At 35.1% G+C, this 27,661-nt stretch overlaps 2 protein-coding genes across 2 annotated transcripts; both read left to right on the top strand.

Annotated features, from left to right (window-relative positions):
- The first annotated feature begins 559 nt into the window (after positions 1-559).
- On the top strand, positions 560-1,297 carry LOC139887793 (probable receptor-like protein kinase At5g38990). Its single transcript, XM_071870849.1, has one exon. It carries the CDS (start codon positions 560-562, stop codon positions 1,295-1,297), a length of 738 nt encoding a protein of 245 aa, XP_071726950.1.
- A 178-nt stretch (positions 1,298-1,475) lies between these two features.
- LOC139887792 (probable serine/threonine-protein kinase PBL25) lies at positions 1,476-27,646 on the top strand. Its single transcript, XM_071870848.1, has 5 exons — positions 1,476-1,611; positions 2,084-2,713; positions 15,806-16,194; positions 27,239-27,253; positions 27,404-27,646. The coding sequence occupies exons 1-5, from the start codon at positions 1,476-1,478 to the stop codon at positions 27,644-27,646; spliced, it is 1,413 nt and encodes a 470-aa protein (XP_071726949.1).
- The last annotated feature ends 15 nt before the right edge of the window (positions 27,647-27,661 follow it).

The following is a 27,661-nucleotide window of genomic DNA, read 5'->3' as shown; positions in this document are numbered from 1 at the left end:
GTGTTCAATATTCAGTTTTAAACCGTTCTATCTGAAAACCCGAAAAAAATCAAGGTGAATTTGAATTTAGTTTTATATTCGGTTTCGGTTTGGTTTACAAATTTGATTTCAGTTTTACTTTTTTTGAATTTGGTTTAACCAGAAAAACGAATTCAACTAGTTAAATATTAATTTTTCAACATAGATAGATCACAAATCGATTTTAAAATCAAAATTCGAATCCAAAATTGCTATTTTATAATTATTTTAGTTACTTTATGGTATTTTTGGTTTTAACCGAACCGAATAGAATTCAAAATCGAATTTTGGCATGGTTTCGGTTTCAGTTTCGATTTTGAACGTATATTTGTCCGAAAATTCTAATGATATGCCTGATTATGAATTTATTGTTTACTCCGTAGAAGACATGTTGATTTAGTCATGCAGGGGCCCATCTCTCTTCCTGGATGAAGACATGTTGTCATTTTGTAAGTTGACCAGATGCCTTTACTATCAAATTATCATCTTCCATAAGTGTCTCTAATCCATTTCAATTTTTGGTTTTGATTCATCAGTAGTTATGTTTTCTTCTACTAGTAATGGAGAGGAGTATGAAGCCTCTTTCTCCTCAGTTCAAGAGTCACAACCATGCCGTCAATTCGAATTTCATGAGATTCGAACAGCAACTCAAAGCTTCAATGAATCATTATTAATTGGTCATGGAGGTTTTGGAAAAGTTTACAGAGGTGAAGTCAATAATGGATCAAATCTGGTTGAAGCTGCTATTAAACGGTTGGATTCTACGTCCAATCAAGGAGCAGCTGAGTTTTGGGCAGAAATTGATACTCTTTCTATGTTACGACACCTCAATCTTGTAACTTTGTTTGGTTATTGTTATCATGAAGAAGAAAGGATTCTTGTATATGAATATATGTCTAATAGAACACTTGAAGATCATCTTCATAAACTTGGTACCCCTCTTTCTTCGCTTCAACGACTGAAGATCTGCATTGGTGCGGGTCGTGGGCTACACTACCTTCACATGGGTACAAGAACTGAGGTCGGAGTCATACATCGTGATATCAAGAGCTCTAATATTCTATTACATGAAAGTTGGGCAGTTAAAATTGCAAACTTTGGGTTGTCAAAAATAGTCCCTAAAAATGAGCCGTCGAATTATGTCAATACAGTTGTTAAAGGGACATTTGGGTATCTAGATCCTAATTATTACTTAACTGGAAAACTATCAAGAAAGTCCGATGTTTATGCTTTTGGGGTGGTATTGTTAGAAGTTGTGTCGGAAGCGTGCTGTGGATAGAAGTCTCGATGAAGAGCAATGGGATTTAGCAAGATGGGTTAAGGAATGTATTAAAGAAGGAAAATTAAAGCAGATAATAGATTCCGAGATAAGGGGTCAAATATCACCAGAATCTTTGAAGGTGTTCGTTCAGGTAGCAGAGAGATGTTTGCTTAGCAATCCAAAGAAACGACCTACCATGGCTGAGGCCTTGTTGAGTCTTGAGTCTGCGCTGATATTACAAGACAAATTTAATATTCCGTTGCACGATGCAGACAAAACAATATCTGGTGGAATTATTGATATTTTTTCATGCTTCAACGGAAACCATTCAGGTATGTCTTAAGACCCTTGTAAGGTACACATCTTTGTCCTATAGCATATATTTTTGTGACATTTTCTTTTCGTGTATGCTCATATTTTAGAGTGTGGCTAATTGAAGTAAACTGAAAATAGCATTATATTATGGTGTAAAAATAAAATACCGACCAATGTAGCAATAGCTCAGTTGTACCGATACCTTTAAAGATGGGACCCGCCATGTGCAAACTTTGACATAAAATAGGCGCAGGTTCAATCCGCACTCGCGACAAGATTTTACAACTCTTGTGGTAGTGGGATGATGATTGCTCTTGTCACAAGTGTGGGGACCCGGTGGAGGTACTTTTCTGGCATCCGACTCTTTCGGGGTGAGTCTGATGGGTTTCCAAAGGAAACACAAGGTCGGGGTGTCCCTGCCACACGTACACCTTTTTACATAAAGTAAAAATACCGTATATATAATATGTTCACATTTCTCTATTTCAGATAAAAGTGAATCAAAGTTATCAAGTGATTACAAGTCCGTCAACCGAATTGTTGGTACTAGTACTGTTCTTGCTGGCAACACTGTGTTTACTTTTGATGAAGAGGTATATGAACCCTCTTCCTCATCAGTTCAAGGGTCACAACGATGCCATCAATTCGAATTTCAAGAGATTCAAACCACAACAAAAAACTTCAATGAATCATTAGTAATTGGTCATGGAGGTTTCGGTAAAGTTTACAAAGGCAAAGTTATGGATGGATCTAGTCTCGTTGAAGCTGCCATTAAACGGTTGAATTCTACGTCTGATCAAGGAGCAGTTGAGTTTTGGGCTGAAGTTGAAACTCTTTCTACATTACAACACTGTAATGTTGTATGTTTGTTTGGTTATTGTAATTATGAAAGAGAAATGGTTCTTGTATATGAATATATGTCTAACGGAACACTTGAAGATCATCTACATAAACTTGGTACCCCTCTTTCTTGGCTTCAACGACTCGAGATTTGCATTGGTGCGGGTCGTGGGCTACACTACCTTCACACGGGTACTGGAACTGAGATGGGAGTCATACATCGTGATGTCAAGAGCTCTAATATTTTGTTAAATGAAAGTTGGGATGCTAAAATTTGTAGTGACCCAAACTTTTCCATGTTTATATATATTAATTGAGATTGATATTTACATGATTAAATGTTTCCAACATGTTAAGCAATCAAACTTGTTAAGACTTGATTAATTGAAATATGTTTCATATAGACAATTGACCACCCAAGTTGACCGGCGATTCACGAACGTTAAAACTTGTAAAAACGACATGACGATATATATATGGATATACATATGGTTAACATGAGATTATGATAAGTAAGTATCTCCATAAGTATATTAACAATGAGTTATATACATATAAACAAGACTACTAACTTAAGGATTTCGAAACGAGACATATATGTAACGATTATCGTTGTAACGACATTTAAATGTATATATATCATATTAAGATATATTAATATATCATAATATCATGATAATATAATAATTTAACATCTCATTAGATATAATAAACAATGGGTTAACAACATTAATTGAGATCGTTAACTTAAAGGTTTCAAAACAACACTTACATGTAACGACTAACGATGACTTAACGACTCAGTTAAAATGTATATACATGTAGTGTATTTAGATGTATTAAAATAATTTTGGAAGACTTCAAGACATATATCAAAACACTCATACTTAACGAAAATGGTTACAGTTACTTTCCCATTCTTTTCTTTCATCAAGAATTCTAGTCGTATTCTTACCCGTATTATACACAGCTTCAAAACGTACTTACTATGGGTATATACCAATAGGAACTAGCATGGGATTCCACTCTTGATTATGTCATGTATGACTAATCAATTTTAACTTCTACCATGAGCTAGTCAACTAACTAGAACTCCTTTTAACCCCACTCATCACTCACCAATTACCACTCATCATTCACTCCATTTCACTTCCAATTCTCTTTCTAATTCTCTCTCAACACACACACACTATTATGAACGTATTTTTCCAGTAGTTAATAATCATCTTCATCAAAAATCACTTCAAGAATCAAGCTATAATCATCATAGGAAGAACACTTCAAGAACACTTCAAAAATCCCTTCAAGTTTACTAATTTACTTCCAAGCTTTCTAATCCATTCCAAGTAATCATCTAAGATCAAGAAACCTTTGTTATATACAGTAGGTTATCTTTCTTATTCAAGGTAATATTCATATTCAAACTTTGATTCAATTTCTATAACTATAAACTATCTTAATTCGAGTAAAAATCTTACTTGAACTTGTTTTTGTGTCATGATCCTACTTCAAGAACTTTCAAGCCATCCAAAATCCCTTGAAGCTAGATCATTTCTTGTCACTTCCAGTAGGTTTACCTACTAAACTTGAGGTAGTAATGATGTTCATAACATCATTCGATTCATATATATAAAACTATCTTATTCGAAGGTTTAAACTCGTAATCACTAGAACATAGTTTAGTTAATTCTAAACTTGTTCGCAAACAAAAGTTAATCCTTCTAACTTGACTTTTAAAATTAACTAAACACATGTTCTATATCTATATGATATGCTAACTTAATGATTTAAAACCTGGAAACACGAAAAACACCGTAAAACCGGATTTACGCCGTCGTAGTAACACCGCGGGCTGTTTTGGGTTAGTTAATTAAAAACTATGATAAACTTTGATTTAAAAGTTGTTATTCTGAGAAAATGATTTTTATTATGAACATGAAACTATATCCAAAAATTATGGTTAAACTCAAAGTGGAAGTATGTTTTCTAAAATGGTCATCTAGACGTCGTTCTTTCGACTGAAATGACTACCTTTACAAAAACGACTTGTAACTTATTTTTCCGACTATAAACCTATACTTTTTCTGTTTAGATTCATAAAATAGAGTTCAATATGAAACCATAGCAATTTGATTCACTCAAAACGGATTTAAAATGAAGAAGTTATGGGTAAAACAAGATTGGATAATTTTTCTCATTTTAGCTACGTGAAAATTGGTAACAAATCTATTCCAACCATAACTTAATCAACTTGTATTGTATATTATGTAATCTTGAGATACCATAGACACGTATACAATGTTTCGACCTATCATGTCGACACATCTATATATATTTCGAAACAACCATAGACACTCTATATGTGAATGTTGGAGTTAGCTATACAGGGTTGAGGTTGATTCCAAAATATATATAGTTTGAGTTGTGATCAATACTGAGATACGTATACACTGGGTCGTGGATTGATTCAAGATAATATTTATCGATTTATTTCTGTACATCTAACTGTGGACAACTATTTGCAGGTTACTAACGAGGACAGCTGACTTAATAAACTTAAAACATCAAAATATATTAAAAGTGTTGTAAATATATTTTGAACATACTTTGATATATATGTATATATTGTTATAGGTTCGTGAATCAACCAGTGGCCAAGTCTTACTTCCCGACGAAGTAAAAATCTGTGAAAGTGAGTTATTGTCCCACTTTTAAAATCTAATATTTTGGGATGAGAATACGTGCAGGTTTTATAAATGATTTACAAAATAGACACAAGTACGTGAAACTACATTCTATGGTTGAATTATCGAAATCGAATATGCCCCTTTTTATTAAGTCTGGTAATCTAAGAATTAGGGAACAGACACCCTAATTGACGCGAATCCTAAAGATAGATCTATTGGGCCTAACAAACCCCATCCAAAGTACCGGATGCTTTAGTACTTCGAAATTTATATCATATCCGAAGGGTGTCCCGGAATGATGGGGATATTCTTATATATGCATCTTGTTAATGTAGGTTACCAGGTGTTCACCATATGAATGATTTTTATCTCTATGTATGGGATGTGTATTGAAATATGAAATCTTGTGGTCTATTGTTACGATTTGATATATATAGGTTAAACCTATAACTCACCAACATTTTTGTTGACGTTTTAAGCATGTTTATTCTCAGGTGATTATTAAGAGCTTCCGCTGTCGCATACTTAAATAAGGACGAGATTTGGAGTCCATGCTTGTATGATATTGTGTAAAAACTGCATTCAAGAAACTTATTTTGTTGTAACATATTTATATTGTAAACCATTATGTAATGGTCGTGTGTAAACAGGATATTTTAGATTATCATTATTTGATAATCTACGTAAAGTTTTTTTTACCTTTATTGATGAAATAAAGGTTATGGTTTGTTTTAAAATGAATGCAGCCTTTGAAAAACGTCTCATATAGAGGTCAAAACCTCGCAACGAAATCAATTAATATGGAACGTTTTTAATCAATGAGAACGGGACATTTCAGTTGGTATCCGAGCGTTGGTCTTAGAGAACCAGAATTTTGCATTAGTGTGTCTTATCGAGTTTGTTAGGATGCATTAGTGAGTCTGGACTTCGACCGTGTTTACTTGAAAAATGATTGCTTAACAAATTTTGTTGGAAACTATATATTTTTAACATGTGAATATTATGTGATATATTAATCTCTTAACGCGTTTGATATTATGTGATAGATGTCTACCTCTAGAACAAGTCCCATTGACTCACCTAATAATAATGAAGAGTCAAATATAAATTGGAATGATTCGTGGACTGATTCACAAGTTCCCGAAGAGGAACCGGAAGAAGAGTCGGAACCGGAAGAAGAATCGGAACCGGAAGAAGAATCGGAACCGGTGGGGGAAATAATAAAACGGTTAAGTAAAAGAAAATTCTCAACCAACCGACCAAGGTTAATTATGGTCAATGGTGTTTCCGCCAAGGAAGCAAAATATTGGGAGGATTACCAATTCTCCGATGAATCGGATTCCGACGAGAATTCCGATGATGTTATAGAAATTACCCCAACTGAATTTAAAAAGGCAAAAGAAAATAATAAGGGAAAGGGCATAAAAATAGAGAAATCTAATTCCTACCCCGATGAACTTTATATGTATCATCAACCCCTGAAGTCCTTAAGTTGTAACAATAACCCGGGAACCTCTAAACCACCAGGTTTTTCTAAACCAATGTGGAAAATTACGGCTCGTATTAGGGGAACATCATATATCCCTAGAAACTTGGCAAAACGAACCAAAACCGAAGAAGAAGAAACAAGCGAGTCGGAATAAGATAGTTGTATTCGTGTGGTGTAATATATGTAATATAGTGTGCTTATGCTTTATGATATATGTAAAAATTGCTTGTATTAATAAGTATTTTTTTTTATGAATCTAACTCTTGTCTATTTTACAGTATAAAAACACAAAATGGATAGACAACCCAATATTTTAAGAGACCTACCCGGAGACATGATTGATGAAATCTTGTCTAGAGTCGGTCAGAATTCTTCGGCACAACTATTTAAGGCGAGATCAGTTTGTAAGACATTCGAAGAACGTTCCAAGAATGCCTTGGTTTATAAAAGGCTTTCGTTCGAAAGATGGGGGATATCACATTGGGAAATCCATAAGTTACGATGTGTTTACTTTGACGCATATATTGCGGGGAACCCAAATGCTATTTTACGCAATGGGTTAAGAAATTATTTTGACTCAATATATCTGAATATTGGACTTCGTGATTTAGAAAAAGCGGCTAACATGCAACATAAAGAAGCATGTTATGCTTACGGATTAGTAATGTTCGCTTCTCACCAAAGTGAGAACAAGAACATCGGGCTACAACTATTAAACAAAACGTTCCCACAAGTGACGAAGTCGGTAATTGGGGTAAGAAATGAGGTTTTTAGATTGTTACGGGACTGTTGGACATTACGTAACCCTCGTCCCTTTGATGACGTTACAACACGCTGTCTTATCAACGGCCATAACGGTTATGTTCCACAAGACCAAGGATGGGAAGTAATCCTAGTAAAACCAGAATGCATGACTTGTTTCTGGACGTATGAATTACGTGTCTTTAGTACCTTTGCTGAACGACTTGTGTACTAGCTAGAATTATCTTCACAACCATCTTGTATCAAATTTATTGTGTGCTATATTTCATGCTATATGTAAAATAAGCGGTATTGTAAGTTTGTAAAATATTGTGTAAAAGTTTGAACGCGAAATATTATTATAATCAGTTTTTCATATAGAATTGTAGTAGTTGAATTGTATAGTAGCTATTAAGTATGAACTTAACGGGTAGGTACTACCCGAATTTAAACTTATAAAACGCTAATATGAAGAAAAATCTTTTATAAATGAGTTCATATTATGCTACGAAATACTATTAACTACTCTTAATATTCTGTATGATTAACTTGTTCCATTTGACTATTTTGAAGGAAATGGCACCGACTACTCGACACACCGTGAATATGAATGAAGAGGAATTCCGTACTTTTCTAGCTTCAAACATAGCCGCAGTACAGGCTGCGCTACATACCAACAATAACCTTGGATCTAGCAGTACAGGAAATCGTGTAGGATGCACCTACAAAGAATTCACTGCCTGCAAACCTTTGGAATTTGATGGAACCGAAGGACCGATCAGATTGAAACGATGGACCGAGAAGGTCGAATTGGTGTTTGCCATAAGTAAGTGTACTGAAGAGGACAAAGTGAAGTACGCTACGCATACCTTCACAGGTTCTGCGTTAACATGGTGGAATACCTATCTAGAGCAAGTGGGACAAGACGATGCGTACGCACTACCGTGGTCAGCATTTAAGCACTTGATGAACGAGAAGTACCGTCCCAGAACCGAGGTCAATAAGCTCAAGACAGAACTTAGAGGGTTACGAACCCAAGGATTTGATATTACCACGTACGAAAGACGATTCACAGAATTGTGCCTATTGTGTCCGGGAGCATTCGAAGATGAGGAAGAGAAGATTGACGCGTTTGTGAAAGGATTACCGGAAAGAATCCAAGAAGATATAAGTTCACACGAGCCCGCCTCCATACAACAGGCATGTAGAATGGCTCACAAACTAGTGAACCAGATTGAAGAAAGAATTAAAGAACAGACTGCTGAAGAGGCCAATGTGAAGCAAGTCAAAAGAAAGTGGGAGGAAAACGGTGATAAGAATCACCAATACAACAACAACAACAATTACAACAATAATCGCAACAATTATCCCAACAATCGCAACATCAATCGCAACTACAACAAACGGCCCAACAACAACAACAACAACAACAACAGTAACTATAACAATCATCCCAACAACAATAATAACCGTAACAACAACAACAATCAGAAGCAGCTATGCCAAAGGTGTGAAAAGTATCACTCGGGGTTCTGCACCAAATTTTGCAACAAGTGTAAAAGAAATGGTCATAGCGCGGCGAAGTGTGAGGTCTATGGACCAGGGGTTAATAGAACAAAAGGAACAAATGGTGTCGGAACGAGTAATGGCAGAGCAAGTAGTGTCAGAGCAAGTTATGCCAATGTAGTTTGTTATAAATGTGGAAAACCGGGCCACATTATTAGAAATTGTCCGAACCAGGAGAACACGAATGGACAAGGCCACGGAAGAGTTTTCAATATTAATGCGGCAGAGGCACAGGAAGACCCGGAGCTTGTTACGGGTACGTTTCTTATTGACAATAAATCTGCTTACGTTTTATTTGATTCGGATGCGGATAGAAGCTATATGAGTAGAGATTGTTGTGCTAAATTAAGTTGTCCATTGACGCCTTTGGATAGTAAATTTTTACTCGAATTAGCAAATGGTAAATTAATTTCAGCAGATAATATATGTCGGAATCGAGAAATTAAACTGGTTAGCGAAACATTTAAGATTGATTTGATACCAGTAGAGTTAGGGAGTTTTGATATGATAATCGGTATGGACTGGTTGAAAGAAGTGAAAGCAGAGATCGTTTGTTACAAAAATGCAATTCGCATTATACGAGAAAAAGGAAAACCCTTAATGGTGTACGGAGAAAAGGGCAACACGAAGCTACATCTTATTAGTAATTTGAAGGCACAAAAACTAATAAGAAAAGGTTGCTATGCTGTTCTAGCACACGTCGAGAAAGTACAAACTGAAGAAAAGAGCATCAATGATGTTCCTATTGCAAAAGAATTTCCCGATGTATTTCCGAAAGAATTACCGGGATTACCCCCACATCGATCCGTTGAATTTCAAATAGATCTTGTACCAGGAGCTGCACCAATAGCTCGTGCTCCTTACAGACTCGCACCCAGCGAGATGAAAGAACTGCAAAGCCAATTACAAGAACTTTTAGAGCGTGGTTTCATTCGACCAAGCACATCACCGTGGGGAGCTCCTGTTTTGTTTGTCAAGAAGAAAGATGGTACATTCAGGTTGTGTATCGACTACCGAGAGTTGAACAAACTTACCATCAAGAACCGCTACCCACTATCGAGAATCGACGACTTATTTGATCAACTACAAGGCTCGTCTGTTTATTCAAAGATTGACTTACGTTCCGGGTATCATCAAATGCGTGTGAAAGAAGATGATATTCCAAAGACTGCTTTTAGAACACGTTACGGTCATTACGAGTTTATGGTCATGCCATTTGGTTTAACTAATGCACCAGCTGTGTTCATGGACCTTATGAACCGAGTGTGTGGACCATACCTTGACAAGTTTGTCATTGTTTTCATTGATGACATACTTATTTACTCAAAGAATGACCAAGAACACGGTGAACATTTGAGAAAGGTGTTAGAAGTATTGAGGAAGGAAGAATTGTACGCTAAATTTTCAAAGTGTGCATTTTGGTTGGAAGAAGTTCAATTCCTCGGTCACATAGTGAACAAAAAAGGTATTAAGGTGGATCCGACAAAGATAGAAACTGTTGAAAAGTGGGAAACTCCGAAAACTCTGAAACACATATGCCAGTTTTTAGGACTAGCTGGTTACTACAGAAGGTTCATCCAAGACTTTTCCAGAATAGCAAAACCCTTGACTGCATTAACGCATAAAGGGAAGAAATTTGAATGGAAGGATGAACAAGAGAAAGCGTTTCAGTTATTGAAGAAAAAGCTAACTACGGCACCTATATTGTCATTGCCTGAAGGGAATGATGATTTTGTGATTTATTGTGACGCATCAAAGCAAGGTCTCGGTTGTGTATTAATGCAACGAACGAAGGTGATTGCTTATGCGTCTAGACAATTGAAGATTCACGAGCAAAATTATACGACGCATGATTTGGAATTAGGCGCGGTTGTTTTTGCATTAAAGACTTGGAGGCACTACTTATATGGGGTCAAAAGTATTATATATACCGACCACAAAAGTCTTCAACACATATTTAATCAGAAACAACTGAATATGAGGCAGCGTAGGTGGATTGAATTGTTGAATGATTACGACTTTGAGATTCGTTACCACCCGGGGAAGGCAAATGTGGTAGTCGATGCCTTGAGCAGGAAGGACAGAGAACCCATTCGAGTAAAATCTATGAATATAATGATTCATAATAACCTTACTACTCAAATAAAGGAGGCGCAACAAGGAGTTTTAAAAGAAGGAAATTTAAAGGATGAAATACCCAAAGGATCGGAGCAGCATCTTAATATTCGGGAAGACGGAACCCGGTATAGGGCTGAAAGGATTTGGGTACCAAAATTTGGAGATATGAGAGAAATGGTACTTAGAGAAGCTCATAAAACCAGATACTCAATACATCCTGGAACGGGGAAGATGTACAAGGATCTCAAGAAACATTTTTGGTAGCCGGGTATGAAAGCCGATGTTGCTAAATACGTAGGAGAATGTTTGACGTGTTCTAAGGTCAAAGCTGAGCATCAGAAACCATCAGGTCTACTTCAACAACCCGAAATCCCGGAATGGAAATGGGAAAACATTACCATGGATTTCATCACTAAATTGCCAAGGACTGCAAGTGGTTTTGATACTATTTGGGTAATAGTTGATCGTCTCACCAAATCAGCACACTTCCTGCCAATAAGAGAAGATGACAAGATGGAGAAGTTAGCACGACTGTATTTGAAGGAAGTCGTCTCCAGACATGGAATACCAATCTCTATTATCTCTGATAGGGATGGTAGATTTATTTCAAGATTCTGGCAGACATTACAGCAAGCATTAGGAACTCGTCTAGACATGAGTACTGCCTATCATCCACAAACTGATGGGCAGAGCGAAAGGACGGTACAAACACTTGAAGACATGCTACGAGCATGTGTTATTGATTTCGAAAACAGTTGGGATCGACATCTACCGTTAGCAGAATTTTCCTACAACAACAGCTACCATTCAAGCATTGAGATGGCGCCGTTTGAAGCACTTTATGGTAGAAAGTGCAGGTCTCCGATTTGTTGGAGTGAAGTGGGGGATAGACAGATTACGGGTCCGGAGATTATACAAGAAACTACCGAGAAGATCATCCAAATTCAACAACGGTTGAAAACCGCCCAAAGTCGACAAAAGAGCTACGCTGACATTAAAAGAAAAGATATAGAATTTGAAATTGGAGAGATGGTCATGCTTAAAGTTGCACCTTGGAAAGGCGTTGTTCGATTTGGTAAACGAGGGAAATTAAATCCAAGGTATATTGGACCATTCAAGATTATTGATCGTGTCGGACCAGTAGCTTACCGACTTGAGTTACCTCAACAACTCGCGACTGTACATAACACTTTCCACGTCTCGAATTTGAAGAAATGTTTTGCTAAAGAAGATCTCACTATTTCGTTAGATGAAATCCAAATCAACGAAAAACTTCAATTCATCGAAGAACCCGTCGAAATAATGGATCGTGAGGTTAAAAGACTTACGCAAATCAAGATACCAATTGTTAAGGTTCGATGGAATGCTCGTAGAGGACCCGAGTTCACCTGGGAGCGTGAAGATCAGATGAAGAAGAAATACCCGCATCTATTTCCAGAAGATTCGTCAACACCTTCAACAGCTTAAAATTTCGGGACGAAATTTATTTAACGGGTAGGTACTGTAGTGACCCAAACTTTTCCATGTTTATATATATTAATTGAGATTGATATTTACATGATTAAATGTTTCCAACATGTTAAACAATCAAACTTGTTAAGACTTAATTAATTGAAATATGTTTCATATAGACAATTGACCACCCAAGTTGACCGGCGATTCACGAACGTTAAAACTTGTAAAAATGACATGACGATATATATATATGGATATACATATGGTTAACATGAGATTATGATAAGTAAGTATCTCCATAAGTATATTAACAATGAGTTATATACATATAAACAAGACTACTAACTTAAGGATTTCGAAACGAGACATATATGTAACGATTATCGTTGTAACGACATTTAAATGTATATATATCATATTAAGATATATTAATATATCATAATATCATGATAATATAATAATTTAACATCTCATTAGATATGATAAACAATGGGTTAACAACATTAATTGAGATCGTTAACTTAAAGGTTTCAAAACAACACTTACATGTAACGACTAACGATGACTTAACGACTCAGTTAAAATGTATATACATGTAGTGTATTTAGATATATTAAAATACTTTTGGAAGACTTCAAGACATATATCAAAACACTCATACTTAACAAAAATGGTTACAGTTACTTTCCCATTCTTTTCTTTCATCAAGAATTCTAGTCGTATTCTTACCCGTATTATACACAGCTTCAAAACGTACTTACTATGGGTATATACCAATATGAACTAGCATGGGATTCCACTCTTGATTATGTCATGTATGACTAATCAATTTTAACTTCTACCATGAGCTAGTCAACTAACTAGAACTCCTTTTAACCCCACTCACCACTCACCAATTACCACTCATCATTCACTCCATTTCACTTCCAATTCTCTTTCTAATTCTCTCTCAACACACACACACACACACACTATTATGAACGTATTTTTCCAGTAGTTAATCATCATCTTCATCAAAAATCACTTCAAGAATCAAGCTATAATCATCATAGGAAGAACACTTCAAGAACACTTCAAAAATCCCTTCAAGTTTACTAATTTACTTCCAAGCTTTCTAATCCATTCCAAGTAATCATCTAAGATCAAGAAACCTTTATTATATATAGTAGGTTATCTTTCTTATTCAAGGTAATATTCATATTCAAACTTTGATTCAATTTCTATAACTATAAACTATCTTAATTCGAGTAAAAATCTTACTTGAACTTGTTTTTGTGTCATGATCCTACTTCAAGAACTTTCAAGTCATCCAAGATCCCTTGAAGCTAGATCATTTCTTGTCACTTCCAGTAGGTTTACCTACTAAACTTGAGGTAGTAATGATGTTCATAACATCATTCGATTCATATATATAAAACTATCTTATTCGAAGGTTTAAACTCGTAATCACTAGAACATAGTTTAGTTAATTCTAAACTTGTTCGCAAACAAAAGTTAATCCTTCTAACTTGACTTTTAAAATTAACTAAACACATGTTCTATATCTATATGATATGCTAACTTAATGATTTAAAACCTGGAAACACGAAAAACACCGTAAAACCGGATTTACGCCGTCGTAGTAACACCGCGGGCTGTTTTGGGTTAGTTAATTAAAAACTATGATAAACTTTGATTTAAAAGTTGTTATTCTGAGAAAATGATTTTTATTATGAACATGAAACTATATCCAAAAATTATGGTTAAACTCAAAGTGGAAGTATGTTTTCTAAAATGGTCATCTAGACGTCGTTCTTTCGACTGAAATGACTACCTTTACAAAAACGACTTGTAACTTATTTTTTCGACTATAAACCTATACTTTTTCTGTTTAGATTCATAAAATAGAGTTCAATATGAAACCATAGCAATTTGATTCACTCAAAACGGATTTAAAATGAAGAAGTTATGGGTAAAACAAGATTGGATAATTTTTCTCATTTTAGCTACGTGAAAATTGGTAACAAATCTATTCCAACCATAACTTAATCAACTTGTATTGTATATTATGTAATCTTGAGATACCATAGACACGTATACAATGTTTCGACCTATCATGTCGACACATCTATATATATTTCGGAACAACCATAGACACTCTATATGTGAATGTTGGAGTTAGCTATACAGGGTTGAGGTTGATTTCAAAATATATATAGTTTGAGTTGTGATCAATACTGAGATACGTATACACTGGGTCGTGGATTGATTCAAGATAATATTTATCGATTTATTTCTGTACATCTAACTGTGGACAACTAGTTGTAGGTTACTAACGAGGACAGCTGACTTAATAAACTTAAAACATCAAAATATATTAAAAGTGTTGTAAATATATTTTGAACATACTTTGATATATATGTATATATTGTTATAGGTTCGTGAATCAACCAATGGCCAAGTCTTACTTCCCGACGAAGTAAAAATCTGTGAAAGTGAGTTATAGTCCCACTTTTAAAATCTAATATTTTGGGATGAGAATACGTGCAGGTTTTATAAATGATTTACAAAATAGACACAAGTACGTGAAACTACATTCTATGTTTGAATTATCGAAATCGAATATGCCCCTTTTTATTAAGTCTGGTAATCTAAGAATTAGGGAACAGACACCCTAATTGACGCGAATCCTAAAGATAGATCTATTGGGCCTAACAAACCCCATCCAAAGTACCGGATGCTTTAGTACTTCGAAATTTATATCATATCCGAAGGGTGTCCCGGAATGATGGGGATATTCTTATATATGCATCTTGTTAATGTCGGTTACCAGGTGTTCACCATATGAATGATTTTTATCTCTATGTATGGGATGTGTATTGAAATATGAAATCTTGTGGTCTATTGTTACGATTTGATATATATAGGTTAAACCTATAACTCACCAACATTTTTGTTGACGTTTTAAGCATGTTTATTCTCAGGTGATTATTAAGAGCTTCCGCTGTCGCATACTTAAATAAGGACGAGATTTGGAGTCCATGCTTGTATGATATTGTGTAAAAACTGCATTCAAGAAACTTATTTTGTTGTAACATATTTGTATTGTAAACCATTATGTAATGGTCATGTGTAAACAGGATATTTTAGATTATCATTATTTGATAATCTACGTAAAGTTTTTTTTACCTTTATTGATGAAATAAAGGTTATGGTTTGTTTTAAAATGAATGCAGCCTTTGAAAAACGTCTCATATAGAGGTCAAAACCTTTCAACGAAATCAATTAATATGGAACGTTTTTAATCAATAAGAACGAGACATTTCAAAATTGCAGACTTTGGATTGTCAAAAATAATTCCTACTAATAAACCATCGACTTATGTTGAAAACCATGTTAGAGGGACATTTGGATATATAGATCCTGATTATCACGAAAATGGAATGGTAACAAGAAAGTTGGACGTGTATGCTTTTGGGGTAGTATTGTTAGAAGTGTTGTGTCGGAAGCATGCTGTGGATAGTAGTCTAGATGAGGATCAATGGGGTTTAGCATTATGGGTTAAGGAACGCATAAAAGAAGGAAATTTAAAGCAGAAAATAGATTCTGAGATAAGGGGTCAAATATCACCACAATCTTTGAAGGTGTTTGTTCGGGTTGCAGAGAGATGTTTGCACAGCAATCCAAAGCAACGACCTACCATGTCCGAGGCCTTGTTGATGAAGGTATTTCGTATGCCCGAGAGACATATTAAATTAATGTGGCTAATATGTTATGATCCAAGTCGGGTCATACCCAATAACAAGCTTATCGACACCTTATACGTATTTAATCTTGACGATTGGATCATTAAATAAATACGCGACACTTGGACTTTAGAAAATCGGTTTTCTAAAATATTATCACTTGAGATAAATTATTTGGATAATTTATATTTAATTATTTATAAGTTTAAATAATTATGTTGTGTTATATTTTATAAATTGGTTTATAAAATATGTAAGTAACTTAATAACTACATGCATTTATATATCTAGTTTTATATAATTACATTTTGGTTATAAAAAAACCCCTAGGGTGGCGGTTTTGGGGACTCCAAGGGAACCACCCATGCTCTCCCTTTTGTTACTTTTGAGATCACAATGTGCATGCTTAAGTGCTTAACCAAGACTTGTTGGGAAAACACACATACATGCATTCAAACAAGATCAAGTGACTAGCAAAATAAAAATTTCTCTCCTCCTTTTGAGCAGCCTACTGGCCGAACTGTTTGAAGGCAAGAAGGAGGTTCTTTTGCTTGGTAATTTAGTCTATCAAGTGTCTAAAATCCTAACTAAATTATTGGTGGTGTTGGTCATTAAAGGCTTGGGGTATTACTTGCTTGAGGCTTCAAGTTAGAAGCTCCATTCTTCATCATCTTCATCATCATCTTGCTCATTTGAAAACAGGCCTCAACTAGCTTGAGGAGGTACGAATCTTCTCTTTTTGTTCTTATATGTAAGCATATATTTAAGACTTGATATTAACACGGAATTTAACTAAATGGCTAAACATATAAACATGAACTTAACATTATGCTTCCGCTTGCTTTAACTCTAATTCAAATTGGTTTTGTAATTAAGTTAACTATAAGAACATGTTGTTATGAACTTGTTAAATTCCATCAATGGTATCTAGAGCCGAAGTCTATGAAATATGCTTCTTATATATGGTCTTTAAAACCCACTAACTTTGGATTCTATTAACATGCATGAAAGTAGAATGTAAAAATGTTCTGGTTTGGGTGGGTTATGGTTTTGGCCGAATTATTAGGGGTTGGTTTTGGACTTGCCATTTGGTTCATATTTGTTGATATATTAATGTTCACAATCAATGCCTTGACCTTATGTTTGAATGCATGCTTGTTTGGTTGATTTATTGATCATTCAATATGGTTGTATTATTCATTCATTTGGTTTGTAATATATTTATTCATTTGGTTTGTAATAATGTTTATTTAGTCATGTAATTTATTTTATATTTGGTATGTAAAATAGATTAGGTTGTATTTCATTTTCTAGACAAAATGTATTAGGATATATTTTGTAAAAAGATGAAGATGATGATGACTTGGAAGAACACAAGAAGAAGCATTTGGATGCAAGATTTAGTGGGAGATATAAAATCTCCTACTTTGTGTTTTGACCCTTTAACCGGTGACATTTGTTTTCGGCTAAACAAATGTCTACTAAATTGGCTTGATTGTGAACATATTTGTTTTGCATGCATGGTTGTTTATTGTTTGATTGTGGATTGCATATTTGCATGCTACAAGTTAATCACACAAGTTAAAAACAAGTAAAACGACAATCTAAATGGTTAAATTGAAATGGCAAAAGGTCGTTAATAAATGGTTATTAAGAACAAGAAAAAGTTTACACGTATAAAATGGTTTATATCAAAGTAATAAAATTGACTTTATTACATGACATGAAAATGGATTTCAAATGAACCATACGCTAAATGCATGTTGGTGTATGGTATAAAAGTTTTCTCAAACTAGAATTAATGAAAACTTAAAACCCTTTACACACTAGGTTAACAAGTTTAACGCCATCCTTTTGTATGACACTTAGACATATCAGGGAACTTACAATGGGATAAAGGTCACCTAACCATTATGAGCAAACTAATATGATTAAGGTAAATTTCACACGCTTGTGGGATAAAGGTCACCTAACCACTTGTATGTTATATTTACGCGTCTATACAAGTAGGATGACTTAATTTGGGAATCATGAACTTAGGGTCACCGAAGCATGAAGAACAAATAGGCGTTGATGGGATAAATATGCCATGCAAAAGGATTGCATGATCCCATAACTTAGAAGTTGCAAAAGGATTGCAATTGTCATAAAATAACTACCTAGCTAAATCAAATGACGGGATAAAGGTCACCTAACCGAAATTTGGTTTACCGTTGGATTCTGAAATTTAATTGGATTTAAAAGGGTATTGATTGTTAAATTAAAATTGATACTTAAACGAACTTTGTTAAATTTTGTAGATGGCCGCCAATAACAAAAACATTCCAAACGCACCAATCAACTTTAATAACCTATCTTTAAGGTCCTTACTTGAAAAGAAAAAACTCAACCATACGAATTTCATTGATTGGTACCGCAATCTAAGAATTGTCCTCAAGCTTGAGGATAGGGCGTATGTGTTGGAGGACCCCATTCCCGACCAACTCGAGGAGGATGATGCCGAAGGTATGGCATATTGGGAGAAATATTGTGCCGATTCGGTGCAAGTTTCTTGCCTTATGCTTGGTACCATGGTCCCCGAACTTCAAAAGGACTTCGAGCATCATAGTGCATTTGATATGATCACACAATTGAAGGAGATGTTATTTCAACAAGCTCGTGTCGAGCACTTTGAAACGGTTCGAGCACTTCATGCATGTCGGATGGACGACTCCCAATCCGTTTCATCTTATGTCCTTAAGATGAAAATCCTTATTGATCGATTACACCGTCTAAATTGCAACGTGTCTAATGAATTAGCCACGGACCTTATCCTCAACTCTTTGTCAAAAAAGGTTTGACACATTCGTAATGAATTACAACATGAATGGTTGGGATAAGAGCATTGACGAATTACATGCCATGCTTAGGATGGCCGAATCAAGCATGGGTAAAAGGGCTTCACCCGTGCTTATGATCAATGAATGTGGGTCCAAGAACAATTCCACTTCTAAGCCAAAGGTGGCTAAGAGGAAAGGACCCGCCTACCAAGGCAATGGTAAGGGAAAAGGGAAGATGGTTACCCCAACCAACAAAAACAAGAAGCAAAAGGTTGCCGGTCAAGCTAACCCCAAGGAAGATCCGTGCTTTGGTTACGGTGAGATGGGTCACTGGAAGCGCAACTGCCCGATCTACCTAAAGGAGTTGAATGAAAAGAGGGATGCAGGGAAAACCTCATGTAATGTATATATGGTATACATTAAGCTTAGTATTACTTCTTCTAATACATGGGTATTAGAAACATGATGTGGAACTCACATTTGCAATTCTTTGCAGGGGTTCAAAAGAAGTAAACAAGAAGCGGGAACAACAAGTCTCTTCATGGGAAATGGTGCGAAGGTGCACGTAGAAGCTCAAGGAGACTTTGTTTTGAAGCTACAAACTGGTTTGGAGCTTGTTTTGAAAAATGTTTTGTATGCTCCTGATTTGACTCGAAACATTATTTCTATTTCCTGTTTAAGACAATGTGGTTTTGATTTTAATTTTATTGATGATGATATCCATATTTCTTTAAATAATGTGTTCTATTTTAAGGCTTCGCCTTTGAATGGTATTTATGAATTGGTTCATGATGACACATCATACAATAGCTCAATGTTCCATGCAAACACCAAAAAACTCAAAAGGGATTTGAGTGATTCCTACTTATGGCATTGTCGCCTTGGTCACATAAACAAGAATCGAATGCATACACTTCAAAAGAATGGCCTTTTGAAATCAAATGGACTAGACTCGTATGATGTATGTGAATCTTGTTTACAAGGCAAAATGACTAAAGCACCTTTCAAAGGGACCTATGAAAGGGCTAAAGACTTATTGGGATTAATACATTCGGATGTATGTGGACCCTTTAAGCCCATGACTAGGAATGGTGAAAGATACTTCATTACTTTCATTGATGACTTCAGTCGTTTCGGATATGTCTACTTATTGAGACACAAGGACGAAACTTTTGAAGCATTCAAGGAATATCAAAACGAAGTACAAAATCAACTCAACAAAACAATCAAGGTACTTCGTACCGATAGAGGAGGTGAATACCTAAGCGATGCTTTCCAAGATCATCTTAGAAGTTGTGGGATTATCTCGCAACTTACTCCACCAGGGACACCACAGCTTAATGGTGTATCCGAAAGGAGGAACCGAACCCTAATGGATATGGTTCGATCTATGATGGCAAGAAGCTCGTTACCTCTATCATTTTGGGGTTATTGTCTATGCTCCGCGGCTCATATTCTAAATATGGCCCCAACCAAGAAAGTGGAAAGAACTCCTCATGAGATGTGGTTTGGAAAACCTCCATCTCTATCATACTTAAAAGTATGGGGATGTGAAGCTTATCCTAAGCGTTACGTCCCTAATAAGTTGAATGCTCGATCCACGAAGTGTATCTTCATAGGATATCCCAAGGATGATATGGGATACTATTTCTATGATCCATCCAAGCAAAATGTATTTGTTGCTCAGAAGGCTGAATTACTTGAAACTAAGTTCCTAATGGAAGGTAATAGTGAAAGGAAGATAGATCTTGAAGAGGTTCAAGATCAAGTAGATGATACACAATTGGTTGACACTAGCACTCAACATGAAAATGTTGAGAATGATCAAATGGATGATCAAAGTATACAAAATGTTCGTAGATCTGGTAGGATTAGTAATCCTCCTGAGAGATATGGGTATCTCATAGATGATTGCTATGTGGTTGATTTGGATGAACCGACAAACTACCAAGATGATTTATCAAGGATTGATAAAGATAAATGGCAGGAAGCCATGAATGCTGAGATGCAATCCATGTATGACAACCAAGTTTGGGAACTGGTTGCACAACCTACTAGCTCCAGGCTAGTTGATTGTAAGTGGATTTTCAAGAAGAAAACCGACATACATGGAAACTTGGATACATATAAAGCTAGACTTGTAGCAAAAGGTTTTACTCAAACTCAAGGGGTTGACTATGATGAAACTTTTTTGCCTGTGGCAATGCTAAAGTCTATTAGGATATTATTTGCCATTGCTGCTCATTATGATTATGAAATATGGCAAATGGATGTCAAGACCGCTTTTCTAAATGGATATCTTGAGGAAGATGTCTATATGGTTCAACCTGAAGGTTTTGTTGATCTGAAATATCCTAAAAAGGTATGCAAGTTAAAGAAGTCAATCTACGGATTGAAACAAGCATCTAGAATGTGGAATCATCGTTTTAATGAGGAGGCCAAGAAATTTGACTTCATTAAAAATGGTGATGAAGCTTGTGTATACAAGAAAGCTAGTGGGAGCACTATCATGTTCCTTGTACTATATGTGGATGACATATTGTTATTTGGAAACGATATTCCGACAATGCAAGGTGTTAAGACTTGGCTAAGTAGATGCTTCTTCATTAAGGATCTTGGAGAAGCACAATACATTTTGGGGATTAGGATCTACAGGGATAGATCCAAGAAACTGATAGATTTGAATCAAAGTGCATACATTGAAAAGGTCTTGAAAAGGTTCAAGATAGAGAACTCTAAGAAAGGTTTGTGTGACAACCCGGAAATTTCTGACCAAATTTAAACTTAATCTTTGTATGATTAACGTTTCCGACACGATAAACAAAGCCTGTAAAACTGAATCTCAAATTTTTTGAAATAGTTTCATATATTCAATTACCCATCCACTGTTCTCGACGATTCGCGAACAATTATATGTAAATAGATACATATATATACTATAACTTGAAAGCGTAACAAGTTTTAATTGTATGATACCGTACATTAAACTTATTGGTTTAAATATCTATTTGAATATTTATGATAGGTTGGAATATTAATTTCATGAATAACTTGCGACGTGTATTTAAAACGTATTTATCGAATATATATTAACTTGGTTATAAAACGTTTGATAATACTATTATTGTTGTAAATAACGAGAAGATGATTTATAGAAGTAAATGACCAAAACACTCAAATGTATAAGTTATATTTCGAGTGATATAGTTTATGGATAATTTAAGTCTATATTTTGACAAAGGTACGAGTCACGAAACGTAAAGTACAAGTTTTCTCTGTGTACGAAAGGACGTTTGAAAAACCGAAACCGGGACATAAGTCGAGTGATGACGTACGACTTATCGAAACAAAAATTACAAGTCAACTATGCACGAGAATTTAATATAATATATAAATAGATATATAAATTAAATATATTATATATATTATATAATAAAATGTCGACAAACTAGAAAACAAAAGAAAGTGAGCTGTCCAGATAGGCCATGCGATCGCATGGCATTTGCACTGGAAGCCCATGCGATCGCATGGGATCCAATTTCAGCAAAAGTCCTATAAATGCTCCAGTTTTTGCCGAATGTTTTACACTCTTTTAATTTCTCTGTCTCTAATATATTTATATTTATATTATTATTATTATTATTATTATTATTATTATTATTATTATTATTAAGATTAATATTATTATTATTAATCTTATTATTATTAGTAATATACATAAAATATTACGACGAGGTTATTAGAGGGTTATTTTCAAAACGAGTTTTGAGCGGAATAGAGCTAAGGAAATAATGGGTTATAGCTATGGAGGTTATGGGTAATGTTCGTGGGTATTGTTCGCAAGTCAAACCTAGTGTTTATCATCTCCGTTACGTGTACGTACTTTCCTGAAATATTGAATCACAATATTGATACGTGAGCATTCATATCTTATCTTTTATATATTAATAGTGTATCCATGTCTAAGTGCTCGAGTATATATGTTTATGCATGCTTGTATACTTCATTTTGTCATTTGATAGTTTATGATGAATCACGAATTTAATACATATACTACTAATAAAAAGTATATGATATGCATGTTTTTGGAAAGCTGGCGAAAAATCAACAACCTTTCATTTAGAAATTGCGTAATTTCGATGAACGAATTAAAAGATATGATCAACTGAATTATGATTAACGTTAATTGAAATTGCTTTTGAATCTGCAATTAAGATTTAAACAACTTGGTTATGAGATTGATAAAGTGGATTTTTAAATATTACCAGCCGAGTAAATGAATCCTTATATAAGGCACGTCTCGTTTTGTTGAACAATTGTCAATTGACTGCTTTAATCATATTTTAAAGCCTTATAAAAACTATAGTCTAATTTTACAAGTATTGAGAAACTATGTGAAATGTTAAAATGTTTCGATTGCCATGATCATTCAACTATAGTATTGAGTCAGATTAACTTGTTGAAACGACTTTTGATAACTTTTGTATGTCGATCTCGAGCATTAGGATTGTGATACACTATGACCTGACCTAGCTTGATAGACATTTATTGACCAACATATGTTCTCTAGGTTAAGATCTACGGTTATTTGGTATTCCGAGTTTCGGTCACATTTCGGTGAACGACTTTATGTGCTGCTAAGGTGAGTTTCATTTGCTCCCTTTTTAATTGCTTTTGCAATCTATATTTTTGGGCTGAGAATACATGCACTTTATTTTAAACGCAATGGATACAAGTACATACTAAATTCTACACCGAGTTTGAACCGAAAATCCCTTAGCTTTGATAACTAGTAACTGCCGGTTATAAGAACTGGTGAGCGCGAATAGTTGTATATGGATTCATAGGGCTTGACATCCCCGTCTATTCCAGGTATAGAAACCCTAGCCTAAACTATAAAACAGACGTATGCTATTTGAGGTTAGTATACGTTAGTTTGCGTGTATTGTACATGTTGGTTGCATGTATGTTAAAACAGGGGTACTTATTATAACGTTAAAGTTTAGTTACCAGGGTGCTCAATTTCGTAGAATATTTTGATAAACGTTTCTGGATGAAACAACTGAAATCTTGTGATCCACCTTTATATACAGATTATGCGCAATATTAAAACTATGAACTCACTAACCTTTGTGTTGACACTTTCAAGCATGTTTATTCTCAGGTTCCTAGAAGTCTTCCGCTGTTTGCTTATATGTTATACAAGCTATGTGCATGGAGTCATACATGATTTATTCGAGAAAATGTTGCATTCACAAAATCATCACCATGTATCTATTTTGACTGCATTGTCAACGGAAGTATTAGTGTAAACTATTATTTACGGTAATTATCTATATGTAGAAATCAGCAGATGTTGAAAACCTTGGATTTAAATATTCATTTATGGTGTGTCTTTTCAAAAGAATGCAATGTTTGTAAAACGTATCATATAGAGGTCAAATACCTTGCAATGAAATCGATGAATGACGTATTCGTCCATATGGATTTGGAGCGATCGTCACAATTTGGTACCTTTTCAAAGAGGAACGCTCCTTAGTTCATCTCAGTGCCCCCCACGAAAGATGAACATGAAAGAATGAAGAATGTCCCATATGCGTCTGCTATTGGGTCAATCATGTATGCAATGATATGCACTAGACCAGATGTGTCATGCGCTCTAAGCTTGACAAGTAGATACCAGAATAACTCAGGAAACAGTCATTGGATTACGGTTAAAAGTATATTGAAATACCTTAGGAGACTAAGGATATGTTTCTAATATATGGGTCTGGTGAAGAGGAACTCGCTGTAAAAGGTTACGTGGACGCGAGTTTCCAAACTGATCGAGATGATTCTCGATCACAATCCGGTTATGTCTTCACATTAAATGGAGGTGCGGTCTCCTGGAAGAGTTCAAAACAGGATGTTGTTGCTTTATCCACTACAGAGTCGGAGTACATTGCCGCCTCATTGGCAGCTCAGGAAGCTGCATGGATGAAGAAATTCATCGACGACTTAGGAGTAGTCCCTTCTATTCAGGACCCTCTTGAGATCTTTTGTGACAACGAGGGTGCGATTGCTCAAATCAAGGAACCTCGTGCTCACCAAAAGACCCGTCACATTGAGCGGAGATTCAACTACATAAAGGATGAAGTTGAAAAGGGAAAGATATGTATTCGCAAAGTTCACACAGATCTTAATATAGCGGACCCACTCACGAAGCTCTTACATGGGGCAAAACATCAAGGGCATGTTAGTGCGTTAGGGCTTCGATATTCTAGTGATTGGTTGTGATCTGTTTTATGTATTGTAACGGAACGAAGTGGTTCAAACTCATTAATATAATTATGGTGTTAATTTATTAATCTTGAGTCATGTTCCTATTTTGCATATTTTATCCATGAATAAGTAATTATTCTAAATTCTGTAGTCGATCACATTTGTGGGAACAAGTGTGAGGTCTAGATTATTATGAACTTAGATTGGTATACATTCACAGGCTGAATGTGGGGCAAGGTTGCAACCAAGGTTCATAGATATTTGTGGGATACAAATATTGGAAGACCCGCTCTCAAGATTTACTAAATGGAGCCTTTGTGGTTGATAACATGTAATCTTGAGTAAAGGCGAATATCATTGTATCCTCTGACCTGAGATACATATTGGGTTCGGATAATTACAAAGTATTGTGCCTTGATTCTTTCCTTCGCTATTCTGAAATATGGTAGTTCATAAGGAAGAGCTCAGATATAACGCAAGGTATATATTTAGGACGTATGTAGTCAAGATGGAATTTGTCCCTCTTATTCGTTGAGAGTCAGATGTCTAAGGCCTGATAAAGTTAAATCTAAAAGAGAGTGACCATTCTGTGTCTCTTAGATTTAACATGACATCTAGGATGAAAGGATATAATGAAAGATTCACCTATTCATATTCGAGATGGAACTCGAAAGGGATGATGTTATTGAATGGCACAAAGTCATAACATATTGGGGGTAATGGACGGTCGTTAGGTGGTATCTATCACTTGCATTAATTTCTTATGTTTCTCGTGCAAGTGGGAGATTGAAGGTATTTCGTATGCCCGAGAGACATATTAAATTAATGTGGCTAATACGTTATGATCCAAGTCGGGTCATACCCAATAACAAGCTTATCGACACCTTATACGTATTTAATCTTGACGATTGGATCATTAAATAAATACGCGACACTTGGACTTTAGAAAATCGGTTTTCTAAAATATTATCACTTGAGATAAATTATTTGGATAATTTATATTTAATTATTTATAAGTTTAAATAATTATGTTGTGTTATATTTTATAAATTGGTTTATAAAATATGTAAGTAACTTAATAACTACATGCATTTATATATCTAGTTTTATATAATTACATTTTGGTTATAAAAAAAACCCCTAGGGTGGCGGTTTTGGGGACTCCAAGGGAACCACCCATGCTCTCCCTTTTGTTACTTTTGAGATCACAATGTGCATGCTTAAGTGCTTAACCAAGACTTGTTGGGAAAACACACATGCATGCATTCAAACAAGATCAAGTGACTAGCAAAATAAAAATTTCTCTCCTCCTTTTGAGCAGCCTGCTGGCCGAACTATTTGAAGGCAAGAAGGAGGTTCTTTTGCTTGGTAATTTAGTCTATCAAGTGTCTAAAATCCTAACTAAATTATTGGTGGTGTTGGTCATTAAAGGCTTGGGGTATTACTTGCTTGAGGCTTCAAGTTAGAAGCTCCATTCTTCATCATCTTCATCATCATCTTGCTCATTTGAAAACAACCCTCAACTAGCTTGAGGAGGTACGAATCTTCTCTTTTCGTTCTTATATGTAAGCATATATTAAAGACTTGATATTAACACGGAATTTAACTAAATGGGTAAACATATAAACATGAACTTAACATTATGCTTCCGCTTACTTTAACTCTAATTCAAATTAGTTTTGTAATTAAGTTAACTATAAGAAGATGTTGTCATGAACTTGTTAAATTCATCAGTTGAGTCTTGAGTCTGCGCTGATGTTACAAGCGTTGGGAGGTGCAGGCAAAACAATATCCGGTAGAATTGCTGATATGCTGTTGGGATAACATATCCTTCTAACCTTAACTTTTGAAAATCCGATTACTCTTACTATTTTAATAAAACAAAAATGTTTTGTTCACATATAATACTTGTAGCCTGTATAATGTATGCATGTTATTTACAGCAGTTATCTCTTGAGGTAACTTGTTACTTGTTACACCAATGTTAGCTCTCGAGGTTAAAAATTTCGTTAACTATTTACTTCGTACATGCTAACAGAATTTTCAATTTAATTTAATTTCTATTTCCTTTTTTTTTTTTTTTTTTTTTTTTCAAATCACCATGTTAGGGTTCATTCTTCTCCAAACGAAACCCTAATCTGCCCATATCTACTACTCCGTATTATCATTCCGCATTGATCTCACGTGAAGTATTTCAACACTCATTTGTCGTCTTTCTCATTATAATTAACGAACAAAGTTGTCTATCGCCACAGCATCGTGACGGTTTAACGAAAATCCCTACGCCCCTGTTGTTCGAGGAGAAGATGAAGAACAACACGAAACTGACGGGGTATCCATTGACGCCGTAATTTCAGATGTGATTT

The sequence above is a fragment of the Rutidosis leptorrhynchoides genome, chromosome 2 (assembly GCF_046630445.1).
Source record: "Rutidosis leptorrhynchoides isolate AG116_Rl617_1_P2 chromosome 2, CSIRO_AGI_Rlap_v1, whole genome shotgun sequence".
Taxonomy (NCBI): Eukaryota; Viridiplantae; Streptophyta; class Magnoliopsida; order Asterales; family Asteraceae; genus Rutidosis; species Rutidosis leptorrhynchoides.
This window is presented reverse-complemented; position numbering and strand designations above follow the sequence as displayed.